The sequence below is a fragment of the Pinus tabuliformis genome, chromosome 6 (genome assembly GCF_031772625.1).
Source record: "Pinus tabuliformis cultivar Carrire ecotype Pingquan chromosome 6, CPIR1, whole genome shotgun sequence".
Taxonomy (NCBI): domain Eukaryota; kingdom Viridiplantae; phylum Streptophyta; class Pinopsida; order Pinales; family Pinaceae; genus Pinus; species Pinus tabuliformis.
In genome coordinates, this window is record NC_142292.1 from 2,097,510,343 (window position 1) to 2,097,532,228 (window position 21,886).

General features: G+C 40.6%; 1 protein-coding gene across 1 annotated transcript; it reads left to right on the forward strand.

The window, feature by feature from the left end:
- The first annotated feature begins 20,797 nt into the window (after positions 1-20,797).
- On the forward strand, positions 20,798-21,478 carry LOC149267632 (transcription factor GTE9-like). Its single transcript, XM_089412911.1, has one exon. It carries the CDS (start codon positions 20,798-20,800, stop codon positions 21,476-21,478), a length of 681 nt encoding a protein of 226 aa, XP_089269037.1.
- Positions 21,479-21,886: the final 408 nt, after the last annotated feature.

Consider the following 21,886-nt stretch of genomic DNA (forward strand, 5'->3'; position numbering starts at 1 on the left):
GAGCTAAGGAAAATATTTAAGATAATGGAAACTGGGCCATCATACCAGATGGGACTCCTACACCAAAAAATGTGAGGTCTAGTTGGGACTTCATACTGGGGAGATCCCCTGAATGTTGGCGGGTCCATCGCCGTCAACATTTCTAGTGCTAGGAGGGCCAGATGACAAGCTGAGTCCTCACAATCTGTTTTGAATCTTCGCATACTTATTATGACTAACCACAAAATTTCTCTTCCAGAGTGTATGTCTCATGGAAATGACTTTGAAATCTCGGAAGAGCTCTGGAATGACTTGTCACAATATATACGATGGTGGAGGCCAAGTATCCTTGGTTAGACACGTAGTTGGCGTTGTAGGCTCCTATGAAAGACATGAAATATATGAAGATTACATGACCTGCGCCCTGTTCACATACACGCTTCGAGGGCACCCATTGCATTGTTGTGCCACGCTGCCCAAAAAATCTATTCACTCTTTCCATCATCTGATTGCAAAGATAGACTGTGCTTTTGATCATTTTGATTGTAAAGCACTTAATAAAGAAATTTTGAAATTACAGAAACCACCTGATGAATCCATTGAACAATTTCACACACGCTTTTGTAATCTTGCAAACCGATTTCCTAAAGATGAAATTGATTGGGAATTTCTCGATGGAAGATTTAAGTATCTTCATTACATATCCAAAAATATGCAATTCTTAGAATAATTCAAATACATCCCAGCAGACCTCGGTGTTAGAGCTGCTAAATCTAATACGGACAAGGTTGCTGTCACAAGTGACTGTCCGTTCTCTTCTCATCAAACAACTCTAGCTCCGTAGTGTGAGGTGGGAGAAGGTGCGCACATATTTGTTGAATGGTCACATCCTCCTATGCCACTTGCTGTCAATGTCTGTGCAGATTTGGTTTACAACCATGTTGGTTGTCACTTGGATTCATTCCCTTAACCTTCGTCCTCGTGTTCCATTGATCCTCTGGATTAATTGTCTTGTGTTCTTCCATTCTGGAATCCACACTTGTTGTGAACAAGGATCAAGTTGTCGACAGAGTTGGTGTTGTGAAACCAACCTGCGCTATCATTCATAATGATTGTGTGCAGGAATTTGAAGAAGAACCCACGGTGAAGGATGACTCCCTTCCATCCACGCCTCATTTGCTCTATCCTAACATCCCTTGTGATTCTGCCACTTTTGATTCTCCCTGTGAAAACACATCTCCGGATGTTTCTACTTCTGATCATTCATAGGGAACACTAGATGCCGACTTGTCATTACATTGCAAAGAGGACATTTATTCCTCTGAAAATCAGTCCTATTTTTCATCTGTCATTTACGAAAACACAGAGGGTGAACATCCTTGTTTCTCATCTACCCCTCTGCATGATTCATCAAATCATGAGGATGCTGGTGAACATCCTAAATTTTCTAATCGTGGTTGTCGTGATCTATGTACTTCTTCATTGGATCATGATATTGATTCACTCACTATTAATCTTCCTAGGCCACTGATGTCCGATGATCTATCTATTGATGAAGTGGAAACCCTGCAGGTTGTCGAGGCATTTCAGCCTAAGCTAATGTTTATGTCGGGACCTTCTTGTCCTGAGGTTAGTTCCACTTCCGATTACGAAATTTGTGAAACACCCAAGGCTCCTCATCACTCATATGTATGCGTTGAAGATCAATCCAACACACATATTTCACTTCCTCCACCGGAATCACATGATCCCATCACTTATGCACTGGAGGAATCATACACAACAAGCACACTTGCAAAGCATAAGTTGTCTCTCTTTCTCATGTTTTCTTGTCTATCACAGTCAAAAGAGTATGCATGTTTATCATCTGCACGCAGTGTGTCACAACACCATGTTAAGTTCACAGAATGCTTGTCTTGCGCTTTCACTCTTTTCTTTTCTGTGGACGCGTTTAAACTCAGAGTGTGTTGGTCTTCATTGTTCTATATTTCTTGTTCACTAGTTTACATGCATATCTTTCTTGTTTACCATGCCTTCGCCAACATGGGCCAGCCAATGCGTCGGTGGCTGCATTGGAAATATCACTTCATGTGAGTAGGCCCATGCACTGTTTAGCGTAGGATTAGGAGTAGTCTTTGCTGTCTTGCTTTGCTTTTCTTTCTGGTTTGCACGTTTGTTTGTTTGCTAGCTTGGTTTGGTTTGCTTTCTTGCTTGCTTTGCTTACTTGTTTTTCTTTCGCTTTACTTCTGCTTTCACTTTTTTCTTTCTTTCCTTGCTTGTGTCTGTAGGTTAGCCTTACATGAAACTGTGTTTGGCTCTGGAGACAAGCTGGACAAATCTAAGAGGAATTGTACATCTATCAACATATGGTTATCTATTGTCCCATCTCTTAATGAAGAGCTTGTTGCCTTCAATCGATGATGCCTTGATGGAAAATACGTTCTGTTCAGAGTGAGTCTTGATGAAAACACAATGATTGCACTGTTAACTAGTACTACCTACTCTAATCAGTTCTTTTGGGTTAACCCTTGTTAGCTTAGTCAAGTAGAGTAAGGTGAGGGGGAAAACCTTAACAAGTATGTCAGAGGTATATATAACATAATTATTTGAAGTAACAACCTCTACTTCTCTCAATAAGTTAGGATCCCTCTTCCGCCTCTGAAATAAATAAGTGCATATGCACAATTCTTTGAAAATGTGAAAAAAAATGAATAAGGCGAAAGAAGGGAAAGGCTTCCTGCGTAGAGAGGTGATATAAGTAACTCCGCCGAGGTACTGACCAGGCTTGCTGGCAGCAGAGCGATGCTTGTGTTCCTGCGTGACTTCGCCAGGTATTGTCTAGGCCTGCTGGCAGCAAAGCAACACTAGAGATGAAACTTAAATTCTAATAATTATATTACTTGTGCATCAATATACCCCTCATCCTCAATTGAAATAGCTAAGTTGACTTGTATTGGAATGTGTTCTGACTGATCAAGAGAATGGTAGGAACTACACCTTTCACACAAGTTAGTGCAGAAGCCATCACGATCAAAGAATCGAACAATACTTATGGAAGGGTTAGATTCACTTTTCACGAAACAAGGTCCATACATAGAGCTGGAGTTCTACCGATGTGTTTCCAATGTTGTAGCAGCTACAACAACCCTCCAAAATTTTGGCTCGCATGGAAATTTCAGAGCCTACCTTGGATCCTGCGATCATTCATTCCTTGGTCACTTGTTGGTAAGATGATGATCTCAAGCTTATCCTCCTTAATCTTAAGAATTGTTCATGTTCTCATCTCTATGCAGCATGTATCATCTTGGGCATAGGGATTGTTGTTTGTCATGCAAAGGGGATGTTGTTTTTCTTCAAGGGAAAGCATGTGCTCATGAGTTGTTATAATCACATAGACATGTTTCACACTCACTACATGCACTCTTGTCACGAAGGTTGTTGCATCAAGAAGAGTATGTTTATACATTTAGATGGTCTGCGTTGTATCACTAAATGTTGGTGTGCGATCACAATCAAGTCTTATCAATATTTACATATGTTTCATTGATCTCACACTTAGCCAATTTCCTAAGCAACTTAGCCTCATCCAGCCTCCCAGAACTGTGCTCTTTTCTTCTGCAACCATCAAGCTTCATCCCTTTCCTGCTGAAACCTCGCAGTGCACAGAGACCCCAGCCAACACTGCTCTCCAGAAATGCGCAAAATAGTCCACGTAGGACCCCCACCCCACAACAGTGTCACATGCCTCAAAAGTGCACAGTGTTGTCCAAGATGTCCTGTCAGTCTTGCATGCAGATATTGCATAGATGGGCCTCCCTGGGCTTCATTCCGGGAGTAGTCACTTCCCGTTGAAACTGCGTTGATCCATCACTCAATGACTACAAGAAAAAAGTGACATGCTGATATCACTACCAAGGAGTTGAGGAGAAGGACCAAGAGACCAAGTAATGGAAAAAGATCAGGACTGCATGCAAACTCTGTTGGATGTATGATCATCTCGAGGGTAAGTATGGTAAGCAAATAACACCTTTCAAAGTATACCTCTTAGTTGAGTTTTCAGTATTGCTTGTCATTGTCATATCATCTTGTCCTCAGTAACATGCATGTGTGCAAACACAAAAGGTCATTTCAAGTGTTTCCTCTACATCTCTTGCCTCCTTTCCGATGTATGACCAACTGTCGTCTTCGACATGTTGATTGATATGTCATGCTTGCGACCTTGTTCTGGTGATGTTGAAGGTTTGTGTATGAGTTGTGTTCACTATGTAAACATCTATCGCACACACACACGATGTTGTAAGCACTATCGTGCAAGTGTTGTCACAGTTTTCCGAAGGTCTATCCAAAGTGTCGTATTTGTTTCTTTCACCATTGGACAGTCACACTGAGAATATGTTGTCTTGTTGGTTCGAGATGTCTTGTTGTCAAGTCATTTTGAGTGTGTGTTCGCAAGGTCATGTATACACAAGTTCACTTGCTCACACACTTAACCATTTTTCCACATCTCTGTCGACTGGACCACCCTCCATCAGCCAGACTTCTGTTGAGATGTACTGCACAGTCTTAGCCCTCAATGACAAAGTGCTGTTGTCTAAAATTGCACAGAGCTTGAGGATGCCTCCCAGGTAGTCTGCACTGCAAAATCCTGTAATTGAACTGGCTGCCTGTCACCCAGAACAGGGCAAAGGTTGCCCAAGAAGCCATCTCAATTTTCATTGCCCGCAAGCCAATCCATCAAGCCTCTCGCTGTTCAACCAGAGAGTTTGACAGGGAAGTTACCTTGAGCTCTACTCCCAAAAATTACACAGAAGATGTCAGCATGCCTGCCTCCGTTGACTGAATAAATTGGGAAGACAAGAGGTACAGGCACCCGCTGCCTGTCACTGCTCTGTCTCTGAAAATTGCGTAGTTCAGTGAATTAGTCCCCCTGCCAATGGCCTACTGCTCCTCCTGAAAATTGTGTAGTTTTATTGGACTATCCACTAGCTCTTCTGTCAGGCCAGGGTAACTCCATCAATTAATGAGCGCAAGACAGAATTGGTGATTTTATTCATTAGACAATTATTATTTATACATATACAAAACGGATCAGTTCATCTTCTAGATGACTGTCCAGCTTCACCTCATCCGTTTCGGATTAGGTGTCAACATTCCCCCCCTTAATCTGAAGGGATGTTGGTGAGTCCAAGCATCTTCTGAATCTTTCAAGCTTTTCTCTTCCAAGCGCTTTGGTGAAGATGTCTGCAATTTGCTCATTTGTGGAACAATGACGGAGATGGATTGTTTTGGCCTCAACATGATGTCGGATCAGATGATATTTAGTATTGATGTGCTTAGTACGATCATGGAACTTTGGATTCTTGGCCAACTTTATTGCAGATGTGTTATCAATCATGAGTGGAGTAGATTGTATTTGTTTTACGTGCAAATCTTCAAGAATTTTCCTGAGCCACACAATTTCTTTTGTTGCTTCAGCTGCTGCCACGTATTCTGCTTCTGTTGTGGAATCTGCTGGTACTGATTGTTTGCGTGATCTCCAGGAGACAGCTCCTGATCCAAGACTCATAGCATACCCTGAAGTAGATACCCCAGTTTCTTTGTCTCCATCGAAGTCTGAATCAGAGTATCCAATCAAGTTGAAGTCGTCCACCTGTCTATACTTGATTCCAAGGTCTTGAGTTCCCTTCAAGTATCTTAGAACTCTTTTTGCAGCAGACCAATGTCCCTCAAAAGGCTTTTGCATAAACCTGGAGAGGATTCCAACAGCAAATGAAATGTTTGGTCTGGTAGTAGTGAGGTAGATGAGACTTCCTACAAGCTGTCTATACTTTGTTGCATCCTCAAATTCCTTTCCTTCAATAGATGTGAGCTTCAAGTTTTGTTCCATTGGAGTAGAAAGGGGATTGCATTCTGTCATGCCAAATCTGTTCAACAAATCTCCAATGTATTTCTTTTGAGAAAGAAATATGGACTTTGGATGTTGGGTTACTTCAATGCCAAGATAGTAATGAACATAGCCCAAATCAGTGATTTCAAAAATTTTTCCTAATTATTTCTTTATGGATGCAATATAGCTTTCATTGTTCCCTGTCATTAAAATATCATCTACATATACCACAAGATATACAACTGTTTTGCCAACTTTCTTGACAAATAAAGTTGCATCATCAAGATCAAAATGTTTGAAGTTGAGTTTCAGAAGATGCTCAGTTAGTTTTTCATACCAGGCTCGTGGTGCTTGTTTGAGGCCATACAAGGACTTCACAAGTTTGCATACTTTATTTTCATGTCCTTTCACAGCAAATCCTTCAGGCTGGGACATAAAAACATTCTCTTTTAGATCTCCATTCAAGAATGCAGTTTTTACATCCATTTGATGGACTTTCCAACCGTTCTGAGCAGCTAGTGCAAAGAGTGTCCAGATGGTGGCCCATTTTGCTGTGGGAGCAAAAGTTTCCTCATAATCGACCCCTTCCTTCTGTGCAAAACCTTTTGCCACAAGCCTAGCTTTGTGCTTGTCAAGTGAGCCATCAGCTTTGTACTTGTTCTTGTAGACCCACTTGCAGCCAATTGGTTTGGTTCCAAATGGAGGATCAACCAGCTTCCAAGTGCCATTCTTTATGAGGGCATCATACTCCTTCTGCATCGCTTCTTTCCATTCATCATGAGAAGCAGCTTCTTTGAAGGAAGTTGGTTCAAAATCTGTAGACAAGTTCAATTCACAATCATAAGTAATATCCATATCAACAGGTGAATTAGAGTTATCTACATCACCTCCATCTTGTCGGTTTGTATTTCTGGTTCCTGTTTTTCCAATTTCATCAGGATGAACACTTTCAAGTGTCTTTGTGAGCCACTTTGGGGGACCTTTCTGAGATGGTCCGGGCTGTTCTGTTGATTGAGTTGGGACTGAATCAAGATTAAGTCTCCCAATTCTATCAATTACATCACTTAAAGCATCATCCGTTGTTGGAGTGTCATGCAGGGGAGATTGTTCTTCAGAAGGAGATTCCACATGTTGATCTAGTATAGGAATCCCCCCTTCAAGATGTGGAATCTGATTATCAAACTCTTGGAATGATTTCGGTTTTGTGAATCTATCCAAGCGATCAAGTTGCCGCTCAACAACACTGTCAGATTTGGATGATTCAAGAAAAATGACATCTCTAGATAAAACAAACTTTTTATTTACTTCATCATAAAGGCGGTATGCTTTAGATGTGTTTGAATACCCCAGGAAGATACACTTACGACTTCTAGCACCAAGTTTGTTTCTATGTACCTTTGGTATTAAAGCATAACAGGTGGAACCAAATATCCTGAGATGTTTTACCGAAGGAACATGTCCATACCACAATTCATAAGGAGTCTTGTTTCTTATAGCACTAGATGGACATCTATTCTTTATATATGCAGCACATAGAACAGCATCAGCCCAAAACATTGTCTTTGCATTTTTGAAGAAAAGCATGGATCGTACCATATTCAAAATTGTTCTGTTCATTCTTTCAGCTACACCATTCTGTTGAGGATTATAAGGCACAGTTGTTTGATGTTTAATCCCATGTTGGCGAAGATAGTGTTCAAATTCATTTGATGTATATTCTTTTCCATTATTAGTGCGAATAGACCCAATATGAGATTGTGCATCATTTTCAATCCATTTATGAAAATTCTTGAATGTTTGAAAAGCATTAGATTTGTTCTTCAAAAAATAAACCCAACACATTCTGGTGTAATCATCAATAAATGTCATGATATATTTATTTCCATTTGCAGAAGGAACAGGCATTGGACCACATAAATCTGAATGAATAAGTTCAAGCTTCCTATGTGCTCTTGAATGTGAATCATGAAAAGACTGTTTGCTATGCTTTCCTAGAATGCAAACATCACATTGTTTATGTTTTCTAGGAATTGTAGGCAAACCAGCAACACCATTTTTCTTCAACAAGCGGAGACTATCATAGTTTAAATGTCCAAATCTAGCATGCCATAATAAACTTGATGGAAGTGCACCTTCTTCATGATGAGAAATATATGAGAAATGTTGTGCATGAGCAGAGGTTCCTTGCAGTTTAAGAAGTCTTTCTTCTTCTATACCCCTCATGACAAGTGAGTGGTCAGATGCCTTTCTTACCTCAAGCTTGCCATCAAACATGTGAATGGAGTGACCTTGCTGGCGGATGTGGACCAGGGACAACAAGTTTCTCTTCAGCTGTGGGAGATATAGAACATGATCCAGAAGAAAGTCTGGAAGACCAGGCAGTTTAAGCCTGATTGTGCCAAGCCCTGATGGCTTGATTTTTGACTGATCTGCAAAGTATACTGCTCCATCAACATTGTCAGTGAAATCTTCAAAGAAATCTTTCCTATGAGTCATATGACAGGTTGCTCCTGAATCAAGCAACCAGTCATTTTTCGAAGAAGCAAGTGAAGTATTAAACAAATCTTCATTTACTCCAATGTTACATTGTGCCTCAATATAGTGAGCGGATTCAGGTGCTTTACCTTTGTCTGTGTCATTAGTTTTACCTTTCTGCTGATTTCTTCTCTGCTCAACTTTGTCCCATGGTAGCTTGCATGTAGAAGCATCATGTGATCCATTTCGTTTGCAGCGAATGCAATGCAGATCTGCCTTTTCTGCTTGAGGATGTCTGCCCCCCCTGCCTCTGAAGTATCTTCCTCTTCCTCTTCGTCCACCTCTTCCTCTTGTAGAATCTTAAGCATGATGCTTTTCTTTATGAGCAAGGCAAACAGTCTCTTCAGAAGATTCAGGGACTGTTTTCTTTCCAAAGGCTTTCTCTCTTTCAGCAAACTTTTTCACAAGAGTGTCAAAGGTTATATCTTTAAGATTTCCATTTGCTTGTAAAGACTCAAGATAGTTAGAGTAGGTAGGATAGAGTGCTTTGAGAAAGGCAATAAGAGAGATATCCAGCTCAACCTTAGTGGATTTAATATCATGCACTATAGACTTTATTTCAGATGCAAGAGTAAGAGGATCATTATTTTTCAGTTCAAGAGTGAAGAGTTTAATCATGAGCTGAACAACTTCAAGTGCAGAATGTGTATCATAGAGTTCTTTCAGCTTTTGTAAAGCTTCAAAGGCAGTGGAATAGGATGAAATATGACGACTTACTTCCTCATTTACAGATGCTGCGATCAATGCAAAGGCTTTGCTGTTCTTGTTTTCCCAAATGGCGAGTTCTTTGTCTAATGTGGGCTGCACAGGGTCTTTGTCTTCTTCTCCGACACACACTCCTTTCCACAGCTCATTGTAGATAAGGGTGTGTTTTACCATTCGAGACCATTCTGAATAGTTCTCCTTGCCAGTGAGAACTATTCCTACCATAGAAATGATTGAATGCATTCTGTAAAAAAAATATCTCTGCCAAAAACTTCTGTAAAAAATAAATCCTTATATGATAGCCTTATGCATTTTATTCTTCTTCTAACATTTGCATCAGCATCACCATTTCTTATATCACTGCCACACTACTGTGTTTTGAGAGAAAAAAAAGGCGCTAAGGGATCTCTTCAACATATATCACTTCAATATATATCAATGCATATCATGTAATACTACAGATGCTTTAGACCCAAAACTGCTCAACCACAAACTGCTATCATCACATAAACCTGCTCAATCAAAAAAGGTTGTGGAATATTTAAAGGCTGGTGCTGCCAAATCAACAACTCATAAAAAACACAACGCTTACTTATACGGATGACAATACTCTGCTCATATACCAACCATGTTACAGCAATTCCATGCAAAACGTAGCTATACCACAGCTTTGAGTATTACGATACCAATATAGCTTTATGGATGCAATAGATACACAAGCATGCGCTTCAATACCACCGTTCTACATTAAAAAGCAAAATTCAACCATTTATAATGCACAGACGATAGAAGACAAAGTAGTGAAGGATCGAGCACGAGGGAGTGCGTACAATATGCCGACTCATTCAATAGACAGGTATTCAGAGTGGAAGCGTTGTCAATGTTGCAGTTAGACTCGTGGAATTGTGTGGGTTTGACTCAGAAGCCCACTTGCGTCACCCATTCTTGCGTCAGAAACTTCACTGCCCCGGAGGATATCAATCTCATTAGAAAAACAGATCATCTGCATGCGACCGACTTGGGCACTATTACAGAGGGTTTTCACCTGCGGCGAATGCCTCTAAAGACCGTGCTCCAAAAAAACGTAGTCACACATTTTTTTTTTTTTTTTACCAAAAAATGCAGTCATCAAAAAAATGCTATAGAGGCAATTCGGCATAGCGTTATTGGAAATCAGCTGTATTTAGAAATAAGAAATGATATTACGATGGGGCAAACGAAAAACCCTGGTTTTCAATACAAGGACAAAATATTCGAGCTTTCAGAATGTGAGCTCAATGCTCCTTCTTCACATGCTCTCACAATAGCAATAGATGCTGCTCAAGGCCGAGGCAATGGCAGTCACAGTATCGGTCACTGTCTCAGCCTCGCAAGAAGAACCAGAAGTGGAACAAGAGCAGAGGCGTTGTGTGCGCTGTGGCATTTTCAAATGCAAATGGGTTGATGCGTTGGAATATGGACAGAACCATGTCAGGTCAAGTCAGAACCATGACAGATCAGAGGCAGCGCTGGTGCGCCAGAGAGCAGATGCAGGAGTTACCTGAATGAAACGCATGACAGAGGCAGCGTATTCAGGCCAGAGAGCGCAGAGGCAGGAGTTACAACTAATTTTAGGGACTGGGATCTGAGCTCTGATACCATGTCAGGTCAGGGTAACTCCAGCAATTAATGAGCGCAAGACAGAACTGGTGATTTTATTCATTAGACAATTATTATTTATACATATACAAAACGGATCAGTTCATCTTCTAGATGACTGTCCAGCTTCACCTCATCCGTTTCGGATTAGGTGTCAACATCTTTGACACCCTTCTCAACCTAGAAATTGCGTAGACATGTTCAACATGACTTCCACCCATTTTTGCGCAGTTTTGGCGAGCAAGCTTTCGCAGCCCACTCCCATCCTGCCCCGAAAATATGCACAATTTTCATTGTGATTGTCCTTTTTTACCCACACTACTTTCCCAAGAAAAAATGTGCAGTTCTGCCTCTCAGTTGAGCCAGATCTTGCAAAATTTCACTGCTGTTCTGGACTGCTCATTCTAGCCTCCCAGTGACCTCTGTGAAATTTTTCTTGACAGTGCCCAGAGCCTCGCATCCCGACCTGACATGTGCTTTGTGCTGTTTCAGAGCTTGGTCCTCTCTGCCATTCACCTACACCCAAAAAAAAAAGACAATGCATCATGGTAGACTAGGGGATTTCTAGATTTGATGTCGTCTCATCATGAGTTATTGCAGAAACAAGTACATGGATGAGACATGGTGTGATGCTGAACGAGATGAACAAGGAGTGCATGCTAGAATACTTTCTCATGATTGGACAAACACACGAAACATACCAAGTAGCAAGTGAAGGAGGCACATGTGTGTGCATGAACTATCAAGTGAACACCAAGACCAGGGAAGACTCCGCACACTCTTCCATGCAGAGGTGAAGCAGACCCAATAGGGATTTTAAGCGCGATCCTATATTATTTGAGGTCTGGGATTGTGCGCCTGATAGTGTATTTTCAGTGAAACTTTGTGTATTGGAATTTTGTTCCATTTTCGGGTTTTCGCCTGAAGAAAGGGCCTAATTCCTTTGTAACAGCCCCTGATCATTGAGCCACAGAGCCAAAAGCTAGAGGGCCAGATGAAGAGACAGAGGAATGATTATACGCAGAGAAACGGACAGGAAGCCGTAGAGCTGGAAGAATTCCTCAAAGAAGCCAGATAGCACGATTGAGGGGCAAAGTAGGTAGCTGAGGGAGTTTTTGTAGTCGCTTGGAGGTCGAGCAAAAAACCAGAGAGCTGAAAGTTGTTGAGACAGTCGCTTGGAGGTCAAGCAAATTACAGAGGCACGCAGAGGCCGAGAGAGAGAGAGTTGAGAGAGGCTAGAGCCGAGAGACGAGCCAGAGCCAGAAAGCTGGAGAGCTTCAGAGCTAGGGATAAGATGGTGTTCTAAGCCCATTGGGTTCTGTGTAAGCCAGTGGAGTTGAGCGTGGAGCTTGTAAAAGGACTTTTCCATAATCCCAGAGAGCCTAGTCGAGTTGACTAGAGCTCAAGGAGGCGTAGCCCAAGAGTTTTGGGTGAACTCCATATTATATTGTTGTCTTATGTGTTTGTTATTTGTTGCTTTGTTCAACTGTTATATGTTTTATATCAGTTTAAGCAAATCATCTTACAACACATAAACAGTTTTAAAAATAAACACAAGCATACACCTATTTCAAGAATTATTAATTCCGCAATTGGTTAATCATAACATCTTGGGAATATTTAAGCTTTGGAAGTGGGAGAGGTTCTTGTAAGCTTGACAAGAAACCTTTAGGCCCCATTTTCAGATCAATTCTGAAGATGTCAAAGGATATAGACTTATTCCACTTAAGTCCAAAAATTTTATCATTAGAAGAGATGTAAATTTTGCTGAAAATATATCGGCCTACGAGCCTAGTGCGGCGGATGTGCCACCTCTCTCTATCCCTTCTAATTCTGAAAATATTTCTTCTTCAGATGATGATAGCGAGGATGAAAATCCTCCCCCACCTTCTAAGGATCCTCCTTCAGCTCCTCAACTTCCAAAATGGGTCCATGCTACTCAGGATGCAACAGGTGCTCTTTCCGGTGATCCTACAAATTAATGTCATACACGTTCTCAATTCGATAGAGCCTCTTCTTTACTAGCTCAAGCTTCAACGAATTATGATCCTGACACCTTTGCAGAAGCTTCATGCCATCCAGATTGGGACACAGCTATGAATGAAGAATATCGTTCATTATTGGCAAATGATACATGCGATCTTGTTCCTCTTTTAAAGGGACAAAAACTTGTTAGATGCAAATGCGTTTACAGAACCAAGTATGGCCTAGATGGAAAAGTTGATAAACATAAAGCTCATCTTGTTGCTAAGGGTTTTTCACAAGTTAAAGGCATTGGCTATACTGAAACCTTCTCTCCTGTTGCCAAAATGAACTCTATCTGCCTTGTTCTTTCCCTTGCTGACTCTTTCAAATGGGAAGTCCATCAGATGGATGTTAAATATGCCTTCTTGCATGGAGACTTGCATGAAGAAATCTATATGGAACAACCTACTAGCTTTATACAAATAGAATCCAACCTTATATGTTGGCTTAAGAAATCCCTTTATGGTCTCAAGCAAGCCCCTCGAGCTTGGTATGCCAAAATGGATAGCTCTCTTTTAGAAACTGGCTTTTCTTGGTGTCATTCCGATAATACTATCTACACCAAGAAAGTAGGCAAGTCTCTTATCATTCTTGTTCTTTATGTTGATGATCTTATCCTTACTGGTAGTGATCCCAACCTTATAAACCATGTGAAGTCCAGCCTTAAAAAGAAGTTTGAAATGACATACTTAGGACACTTACATTATTTTCTTGGTCTTCAAGTCTTGCAATCCAAGGAAGGTATTTCCCTTTCCCAGTCCAAGTATGCCTGTGATCTTCTACGCCATTTTCACATGGAGACTGTAAGCCAACCCCTTCTCCCTTCCAATCTGGAGCCAAACTTTCAGTCACTTGTACTTTCCTTGAAGTTGATGCTACCTTATACCGTCAACTTGTAGGAAAACTTTTGTATCTAACCCATACTCATCCTGACCTTTCCTTTGTTGTTGGCCTTATTGCTCGGTTTATGAAAAAACCACATGAAAGTCATTGGAAAGCAGCTAAAAGAATACTTCATTATATTCGAGGTACAATTCAGTTTGGGATTCATTACAATGCAGAAGCATCTCTTCTGGTGGTTGGTTTCACTGATTTCAATTAGGCTGGTGACCCTGATGATCGGAGGTCTACTACAAGTTATGTGTTCACTCTTGTTTCATGACCTATTACATGGGCTTGCAAGAAACAAAGTGCCATTTCTCTTTCTTTAGCAAAGTAGAGTATCGTGGTGCCGTAGAAGCTAGTAAGGAGGCCATGTGGCTTCGTCAGATCCTATCAAAGTTTGGCTTTTAGCAACAACATCCGACTACACTTTGGTGTGATAATCAAAGTGCCATTCAACTATGCAAAGATCTAGTCCAACATCAGCGTAGCAAACACATTGAACTACACATGCACTTCATTAGAAAGCTCATTCATGACCATGTTCTTGAAGTGCAATATTGTTCAACAGATGATCAAGTTGCAAACATCTTTACAAGGGCTCTCATAGAGGCAAAGTTTACTAAACTTCGATTTATGGTTGGAGTTCAGGAAGTTATCACTAAGGGGGGATAGGCTCTAGTGCCTCCTTCCTTCTCCTATTGTGTCATATTTGTACATCTTTCCATTCTATCCCAAGTTGTTCTTAAGGGGGGATGTTAGGATATTCTGACACATAGGAAATAGTTAAGTATAACTTGGTCTAGTGTAGAGTTAGGTAAAGTGTGTTTCTTTACTATGTAATTTTGTAACTTACAATCTGACGGTGACAATATGTTCTAGACATGAAGTGATCCAACGATCCATTCTCTCCTCGGTATTACTGACACTTGATCCGTGGCTTAACACCTGATTGGTCCATCATCTCTATTTAATGAGAATGGAGGGTCATTTGTAGGTTAACCGTTCATGAGAGAAGCTTATGTAAATTTTCATTTTTTTATTAATAAATTACTTGAAGTGGCCACGTTGGCTCAGGCCATGGGCTGTTTTCCTCTTTGAGGGTTTTAACCATGTCAGGAATACTAGTGTATTGATTTATGATCTGTTTGTGAGTGGTGTCCTTCGGTGTTCTATTTGAGGAACTTACCTTGTAAATTCCTACACTACACCTTGAGGAACGTTTATGTATGCTAGGATGCCTTTTTGCCTCATAAATGTTGGAGCTACTTTCCAAAGGGAAATGGATATAACATTCATTGGAGAATCAGATAAAATCGTGGTGATTTATCTGGATGAAATAACTATTTTCTCAAAATCAGATGAATAGCACCTCAAATACTTGTAGCTCACTTTTGCAAAATGCAGGAGGTATGGTCTGTCCTTAAACCCCAAGAAATCACAATTTTCTTTAAGTGAAGGGAAGTTATTGGGCCACATTGTGGAAAAGGAAGGAGTGAATATTGATCCCAAAAGGGTGGAGGATATTAGAAAGATTACATTACCAAGGAATAAGAAATAAATTCAAGTTTTCTTGGGAAAAATAATTTTTCTAAGAAGATTTATACCAAACTATGCTAAAATTGTCAAAGAAATCACATAAATGTTAAATAAGGATAGGGAGGTCAAGTGGACTATTGAAGCTCAGGATTCATTCTCCAAAATCAAAAAGGATTTTGTATAAGCCCCAATTTTAGTTATCCCATATTATCAGAGGCCATTTCTCATTTTCTCTTTTGTCTCTCCTAACACGGTGACAATTGTTTTATTGCAGAAAAATAGTGAAGGACAGGAGCAACCAATTGCATTTTCTAGCTAGGTGTTGCGAGATGTAGAGTTGAAATATAATATTTTAGAAAAAAAAGCCTATGTCTTGGTAAAATATCGAAATTCCTTTCGAATTTATGTCCTGCAGTCAAATATAATAGCTTATGTTCCTACAACTGATGTGAAATATATTCTCGTGTAGGGTGATAGTGAAGGCAAGAGAGGAAAGTGGATTTGCAAGATTCAAGAATGTGATAAGGATATCAAACCCACCAAGTTTATCAAGAGGTATGTATTAGCTAAAATATTGTCTGAGGTTAACTTCCATACCTTGGGCATAAACCTATTGGAAAATATGGAAGGAGAAAGTAAAGGAGAATGGGAGCAGAGAAACATTGAAACCTCAATACAGAAAATCTAGATGAAGTACCTAGTCTCACATTGGTATAAATATAGGTCCTTTAGGCTAAATTCTGAAAAGTTTGTTATCTCAAATGACCATCTATACTGGAAGGACCCAATAGGGAGTTTTCTATTGTGTCTGGTAGAGGAGGAGATTCCTAGGGTGATTAATGAATTACACAACTGTGTTTGTGGGGGGAATTATAGCCAAAGAGCCACAACCCACAAGATTCTCAAAGATGGTTTCTATTAGCCCAGGTTATTTGGTGAGGTTCATACATATGTTAGGGCCTGTGAAAAATGTCATATTTTTGCAGAAAAATAGAGATTGGCACCCATCCCTTTGATCCCTATATTTGTAGAGGATCCCTTCAGACAATGGATTGGATAAATACATCCACTATCTAGTGGTAAGCACAAATGGATACTTACAACCACAAATTATTTCACCAAATGGGTGGAGGCCATCCCATCCCAAAATGTAACTGATGCTATGGTCATCAAGTTTATGGAGGAAAATATCCTTGCTAGATTTTTCAGTCCAAGGAAGATTATCACTAACAATGCTCAAGTATTTAAGTCTGCCAAGTTTATTAGCTTCTATCAAAATTACAACATCATCATGGGAGACTCCACCACTTACTACTCGCAGGGAAATGGACTAGCCAAATCTTCAAACAAAACTCTAATGATAGTTCTTAAAAATACCATAGCTGAAACTCAGAAAATTTGGGACTCATAGTTGAAATTTGCATTATGGGCCAATAAAGTTACTACTAAAATATCAACAGGGAGGTCTCCTTTTGAGTTGGTCTATGGAAAAGTTGCAATTTTTCCTATTAAAATAGCTATGATAGTGGCCAAAATTCTATAATATGCCAAGGAGGAGCCTAATTCTCTGACGAGGAGAGTAAATTAGTTGGTATACTTACAAGAAAAAAGAGGGCAATTAACTTAGAATCTAATCATATATCAGGAAAAGACAAAGGTTCTCTTTGACAAAAAGGCAAGAGATAGATGCTTACAACCAAGAGATTTGGTGCTTAGATGGGATGTTAGGAGAGACGACAAGGGGAAGCATGGGAAATTTGACCCCTTGTGGTTTGGGCCTTTCAAGATATCTAAAGAAAAAGGAAGCAACAACTTCTTGCTAGAAAAGCTGGATGGTGAGGTGCTTGAACTACTTGTGAATGGGCAGTTTCTCATGCTCTATTTTCAGCATTAAAGAGGTCTATTTTCATCCATTGTATATACCCATGAGCCATTGTACATACCAGATATGTTTTATGTTTGTACTTATTCTTTGTTGCTAAATATGTACCTTTGATGGTGCTAGAAATCCGTCAACCAAGGGGATCTCCCCGATATGAATTCCCAACTAGACCTCACACCATTTGGCGTAGGAGTCCCATCTGGTATGATGGACTGATTTCCATTATCTTAGAGTTTTTCCTTATTTCTTTCTATTCAACACATGAGAGTGTTATGCTTGTATCTTCAAAAAGTGAGGTGAGTATGCTTGGTGAGTGCATAATGCAGCTTGTGTCTGGGTTCTCTTACTGTAAAGGGATAGAGTAAAGTGAGCCTCTAGATGAGAGGTAATAGTACCACCCAGGGAAAGACACACGTGAACCAACAAGGGTTTTTTCAACATCCAATGGAGTAGTCCACAACGAATGTGGCTGTTGTTAAAACCAAAGTGCAAGGGAAAACACTTACACCATCCAACATAGTAGTCCACATGGAGGTGATAGTCGTTATAACTAGTAAACAAGAATAGTCTGTCTAATGTCTTGCGGAGTAGTCCACACAGACGAGACAACAATGATAAAAAATACAACACATTTTCAACAATGTAAGTACTAAAATAACCAAAGTAGTTCAACTATCTTACTACAGGTTAAGAAAACATGTATTGCAAATGTTTAAAGAGTAGTCTTACAAACATCTATGTTAAACACACATGGATAGCAAAGGCAATGTGAAAGATAAATCAGGAGAGTACATTTTTTTATTAACATCAGATATACATTTATAGTACAATACGTGACTCTTGGGTTTCAGATCCCAAGGTCTCTTGGACTGCTTTGGTCTATTCGGCTTCCACACTAACCCACTTAGGATTAGGTGTCCAACATTCCCCCCCTTAATCCGAAGGGTTATGTATGAGTCCAAGAAGAGAGCAGTAATACAACATGTGCAAAAAATGCATGGCAGCACTAGGCTGAATGTGCTCTATGAAATGTTGGTATAAAGGGCAGTGGTTTAAGGATGACCACCAACACTGGAACGCTTAGTGCAGTTCCCGGATTTCTTCCAAAACTGGCAAGAAACTGAAGTTTTCTGCTAGAGGAAGTGATCCTATTGTTTTAAAGAGGGAAACCTTCAACCATAAAAGGGAGGTCTCACCCCGCATAAAAGGTAAAACTTCAACCTGAAAAGGGAAGTCTCAACCTGTGATGGTTTAAGGATAACCAACAACTCTGGAATGCTTAATGCAATTCCTGGAACTCTTCCAAAACTGGCAAGAAGCTGGAGTCTTCTGCTAGAGGAAGTGTTCTTAATATGTGATGGTTTAAGGATGACCAACAACTCTGCGATTCCTGGAACTCTTCCAAAACTGGCAAGAAGCTGGAGTCTTCTGCTAGAGGAAGTGTCCCAGATTGCCAACTGAAGGCATGTTCAGGGGCATCTTTGTCTCTGGCTACAACTCTGAAACTGGTGTGGCAGGTTGTGGCTCAGGCTCGCTTGATGTGACTTTGAAGCTTGTAGATGACCATCATTTTCCCCCCTGTCAGATACAAGGTGAGAAGATGGAGAAAACTCAACTGCAAGACTGTTCAATATTCTGGAACAAGTTCTGACATGTGTTTGGAATATCTTCTTCGCTGTTGATGCCCATTGCCAAGAAGCGATCCATCCAAGATGAATCTTTGTTCTTGCAGGACGTTTATTTCTGAAGCATCTGTGTGAAGAATGGCTGGTTTTATGACAGTGCTTACATGGATGAAGATCAAAACAGTGATCTTTCAAATGGCCAACTCGATCACAGTGTTGGCATTTCACGATCTGTTGTTTTTGTTGTTGTTGTTGTTGCTGTGGAGGAAGAGGAGTAGAATCTGGAACAGCTGAAGCTGAACTGTCATGAGGAGTAGGTGCAGGTGAACTGTCATGAATGAGTCCAGCACTCTGAAACTGAATGGGCTTTGAGTGGTCTGGAATATGAAAGGACAAGTCCTTGTCATATCCAAGACCAGTTCTGTGCTTGTTGTGGACAAGCTGTTCCCAAGGTCTGATGATGGGCTTGGGAAGTGCAGACTGAGTTTCTGCATCTGCATATACAACTGCTGCTTTATTTGAATGAACTGTACCATTATTAACATGCTGCTGATGGGTGGTTGTCTCAATGTTCTGAACAAAAACAGGTTCAGAATGGTGTCTATTTTGATGTAGCTCTTCTTGCTGTAGCTGTGATTCAAGCTGCAAAAAATCGATCTTTTCTTGTGCATTTTGCAAACAACTATGAATATCGGTGAGAAAATCCTTGCTGATTTTGACTGTATTATTCATACTAGAGAGTATTAGATTGTCCACTAACTCTAATATTACACCGATTGGAGCCATTTCTAACCTCAAAAGATAGTAAAACAATGAGGAAAAGATGGACACCAAATAAACTTATGGCAACAACTTCAAATCATTCAGCTTGCAATACTGTGTACAAGAATACTCTCCAGCAAGGTACCTTACCAACGTACATATGAATAAGACTTAACTCTTTGACCACATACAAAATTCCAACTCTACTATATTCTTGTTGACAACACAAGCATCATACATTATTCCCACTCAGCACCTAATACATGACTCGGGTTTGTACATGATATAAGGCTCACAATCATTGTACTATTGTAAACAAATTTCTTCAAATCATTTGAGAACAGGATTGATAAGAATTTCGAAGACAGAATTAGAAGGAAGAATATGCAGGAACCTGGGACTGCTTCTCTATTGACTTCCTCTGCAACAATATTCAACTCCGAAAATGAAGGTAGCCTACCAACAACACGGTTTCTTCAATAAGCTGCCATAGGACCTTGGTCTGATCTGAACATGAAATAATTTGTGCTGCCAATAGGAATTGAATGTTAAATATTCTCTAGGCCAACACAAGGATTTAATTCAATGAAATTCAGTCCACTGGTTGAAGTGAACACTTCCCTATGAATTCGACCTCCAATAACCAAGTGTTGTAGCCTCTTACACTGAGAGATGAATGTTGAAGCTATACTGTAACGTACCCAGCCAATCTGGAATTTTCAATCACCAAAGACAAACTTGAATTTACTGCTTGGGAGTTGCTACATGCATAATGGATGTGATTCTGGGTGAGGCTTCTCCAAATTTATTGGTCATTGGAAGATCAACCCAACAAATCGGATCTGCAACAAATAAAACTCCTTTGTTGTTGATATTTATAAGGCTACGCGCCAGCTTTATGTCGCACCATAGACTAACTATGTCTTTTCCTGTCGGCAGTCACCCCAAATGATATACATTGATGCACACTAACACTTGATCTGTAACAATACTCGAGCCTCTGTTCAAACTTGTCACATATCTCTCACGTTTCTCTCTTGAATGGCATCAATAATCCTCCATGTGTTATCGCTAATGATCTTTGTCTATTGTGGACGTGTAGCATACCCCACGTTTCCTGGACTAAAGGTCACTCTATCAGGAAATGCACGCCTCTGATACCAGTCGCCCCGTCTCCCAACAAACTCCAAATTCAGGTAGCTAATCAACGTAGATAATCGCACAGAAAATAGAGCACGGAGAATACCACACCAATTCAACGGCGAAGCAACCGACCCCCCTGAAATCCGCTTCACACGAATTTTTGAGCTGGGGTCGGTATCGTGTAGCAGCAGGATGATGACGCCAAGGTTTATAAATCCCCCCTTTGACGAAAGAACACAGAGGCACCGCGGGCCCGATGGAAGATTTCTACCCCTGGAATCGGCCCTTGAAAATCCTTACCAGGGCCTCATGAAGCACTGCACATCCCTGCTAAAGACGCTAATGAATCACAAATTTGGTTATGTTTTTAACGAGCCCGTCGATCCTGTGGCCCTTGGGGTTCCCGACTATTTCACTGTTATTACCTCGCCCATGGATTTGGGCACCATCAAGGCAAAATTGCAGGACAACGTTTATTCAAGCCCTGTCGAGTTTGCTGCTGATGTGAGGTTAACTTTCGCCAACGCCCTGAAATATAACCCTCCTGGCGATACGGTTCACAATATGGCCAAAACCCTAAGCAGGATTTTCGAGAACAAGTGGAAGAGGATTGAGAAAAAAATGGCTAGTGTTGATTCATCAGGGATGTGTTATAACAAGCCCAATAGCCCAGGCGGTGGCTACGAGTCCAAACAAGTCGTGGTCATGACGCCTGAGAGCCTGCAGACCATTATCCAGGCTTTCATTGAGTGGGCAGACAATATTCCTGAGCCGGTTCTTGATTTTCAAGGCAAGGTGTTCAAAGGCAGCGTTCACAACAGCGCAGCGTGGGAGCATTCAATAGACTTATATGGGCAGCGTTCAACATATGGCTAGCGGTTGAACAAAACTGTTCATGGATTTTCACCTCAAAATTGGACCTTGAGCTGAGGGACACCGCTGGAAATTTCTTGAACAGCAAACACGAGCCCGCACCGATTTGACACTATAAAACTCGCAGCAGTCTGCTCGTCCTGAGCTGACGTAATGGGTAAGAAATGGAAAATAGAAATTGAGAATATGGAACAATTCAATGTACAACCATGTACCACACCCGGAAAGAAGAGAGGCTGTTATCTTATGTTTTCTTCAAAGACAGAGAGACTGCACATAAGGTTTCAAAAACGCTCTCGCATAAGCTGCCATCCATCCGCAGATAATGTCAGAGATTTGCAGCAGTGACTGTGGAGAGGGTAGTAAACTGACTCCACAGGGACATAATTTATTACAATGCAGCCAACGTAT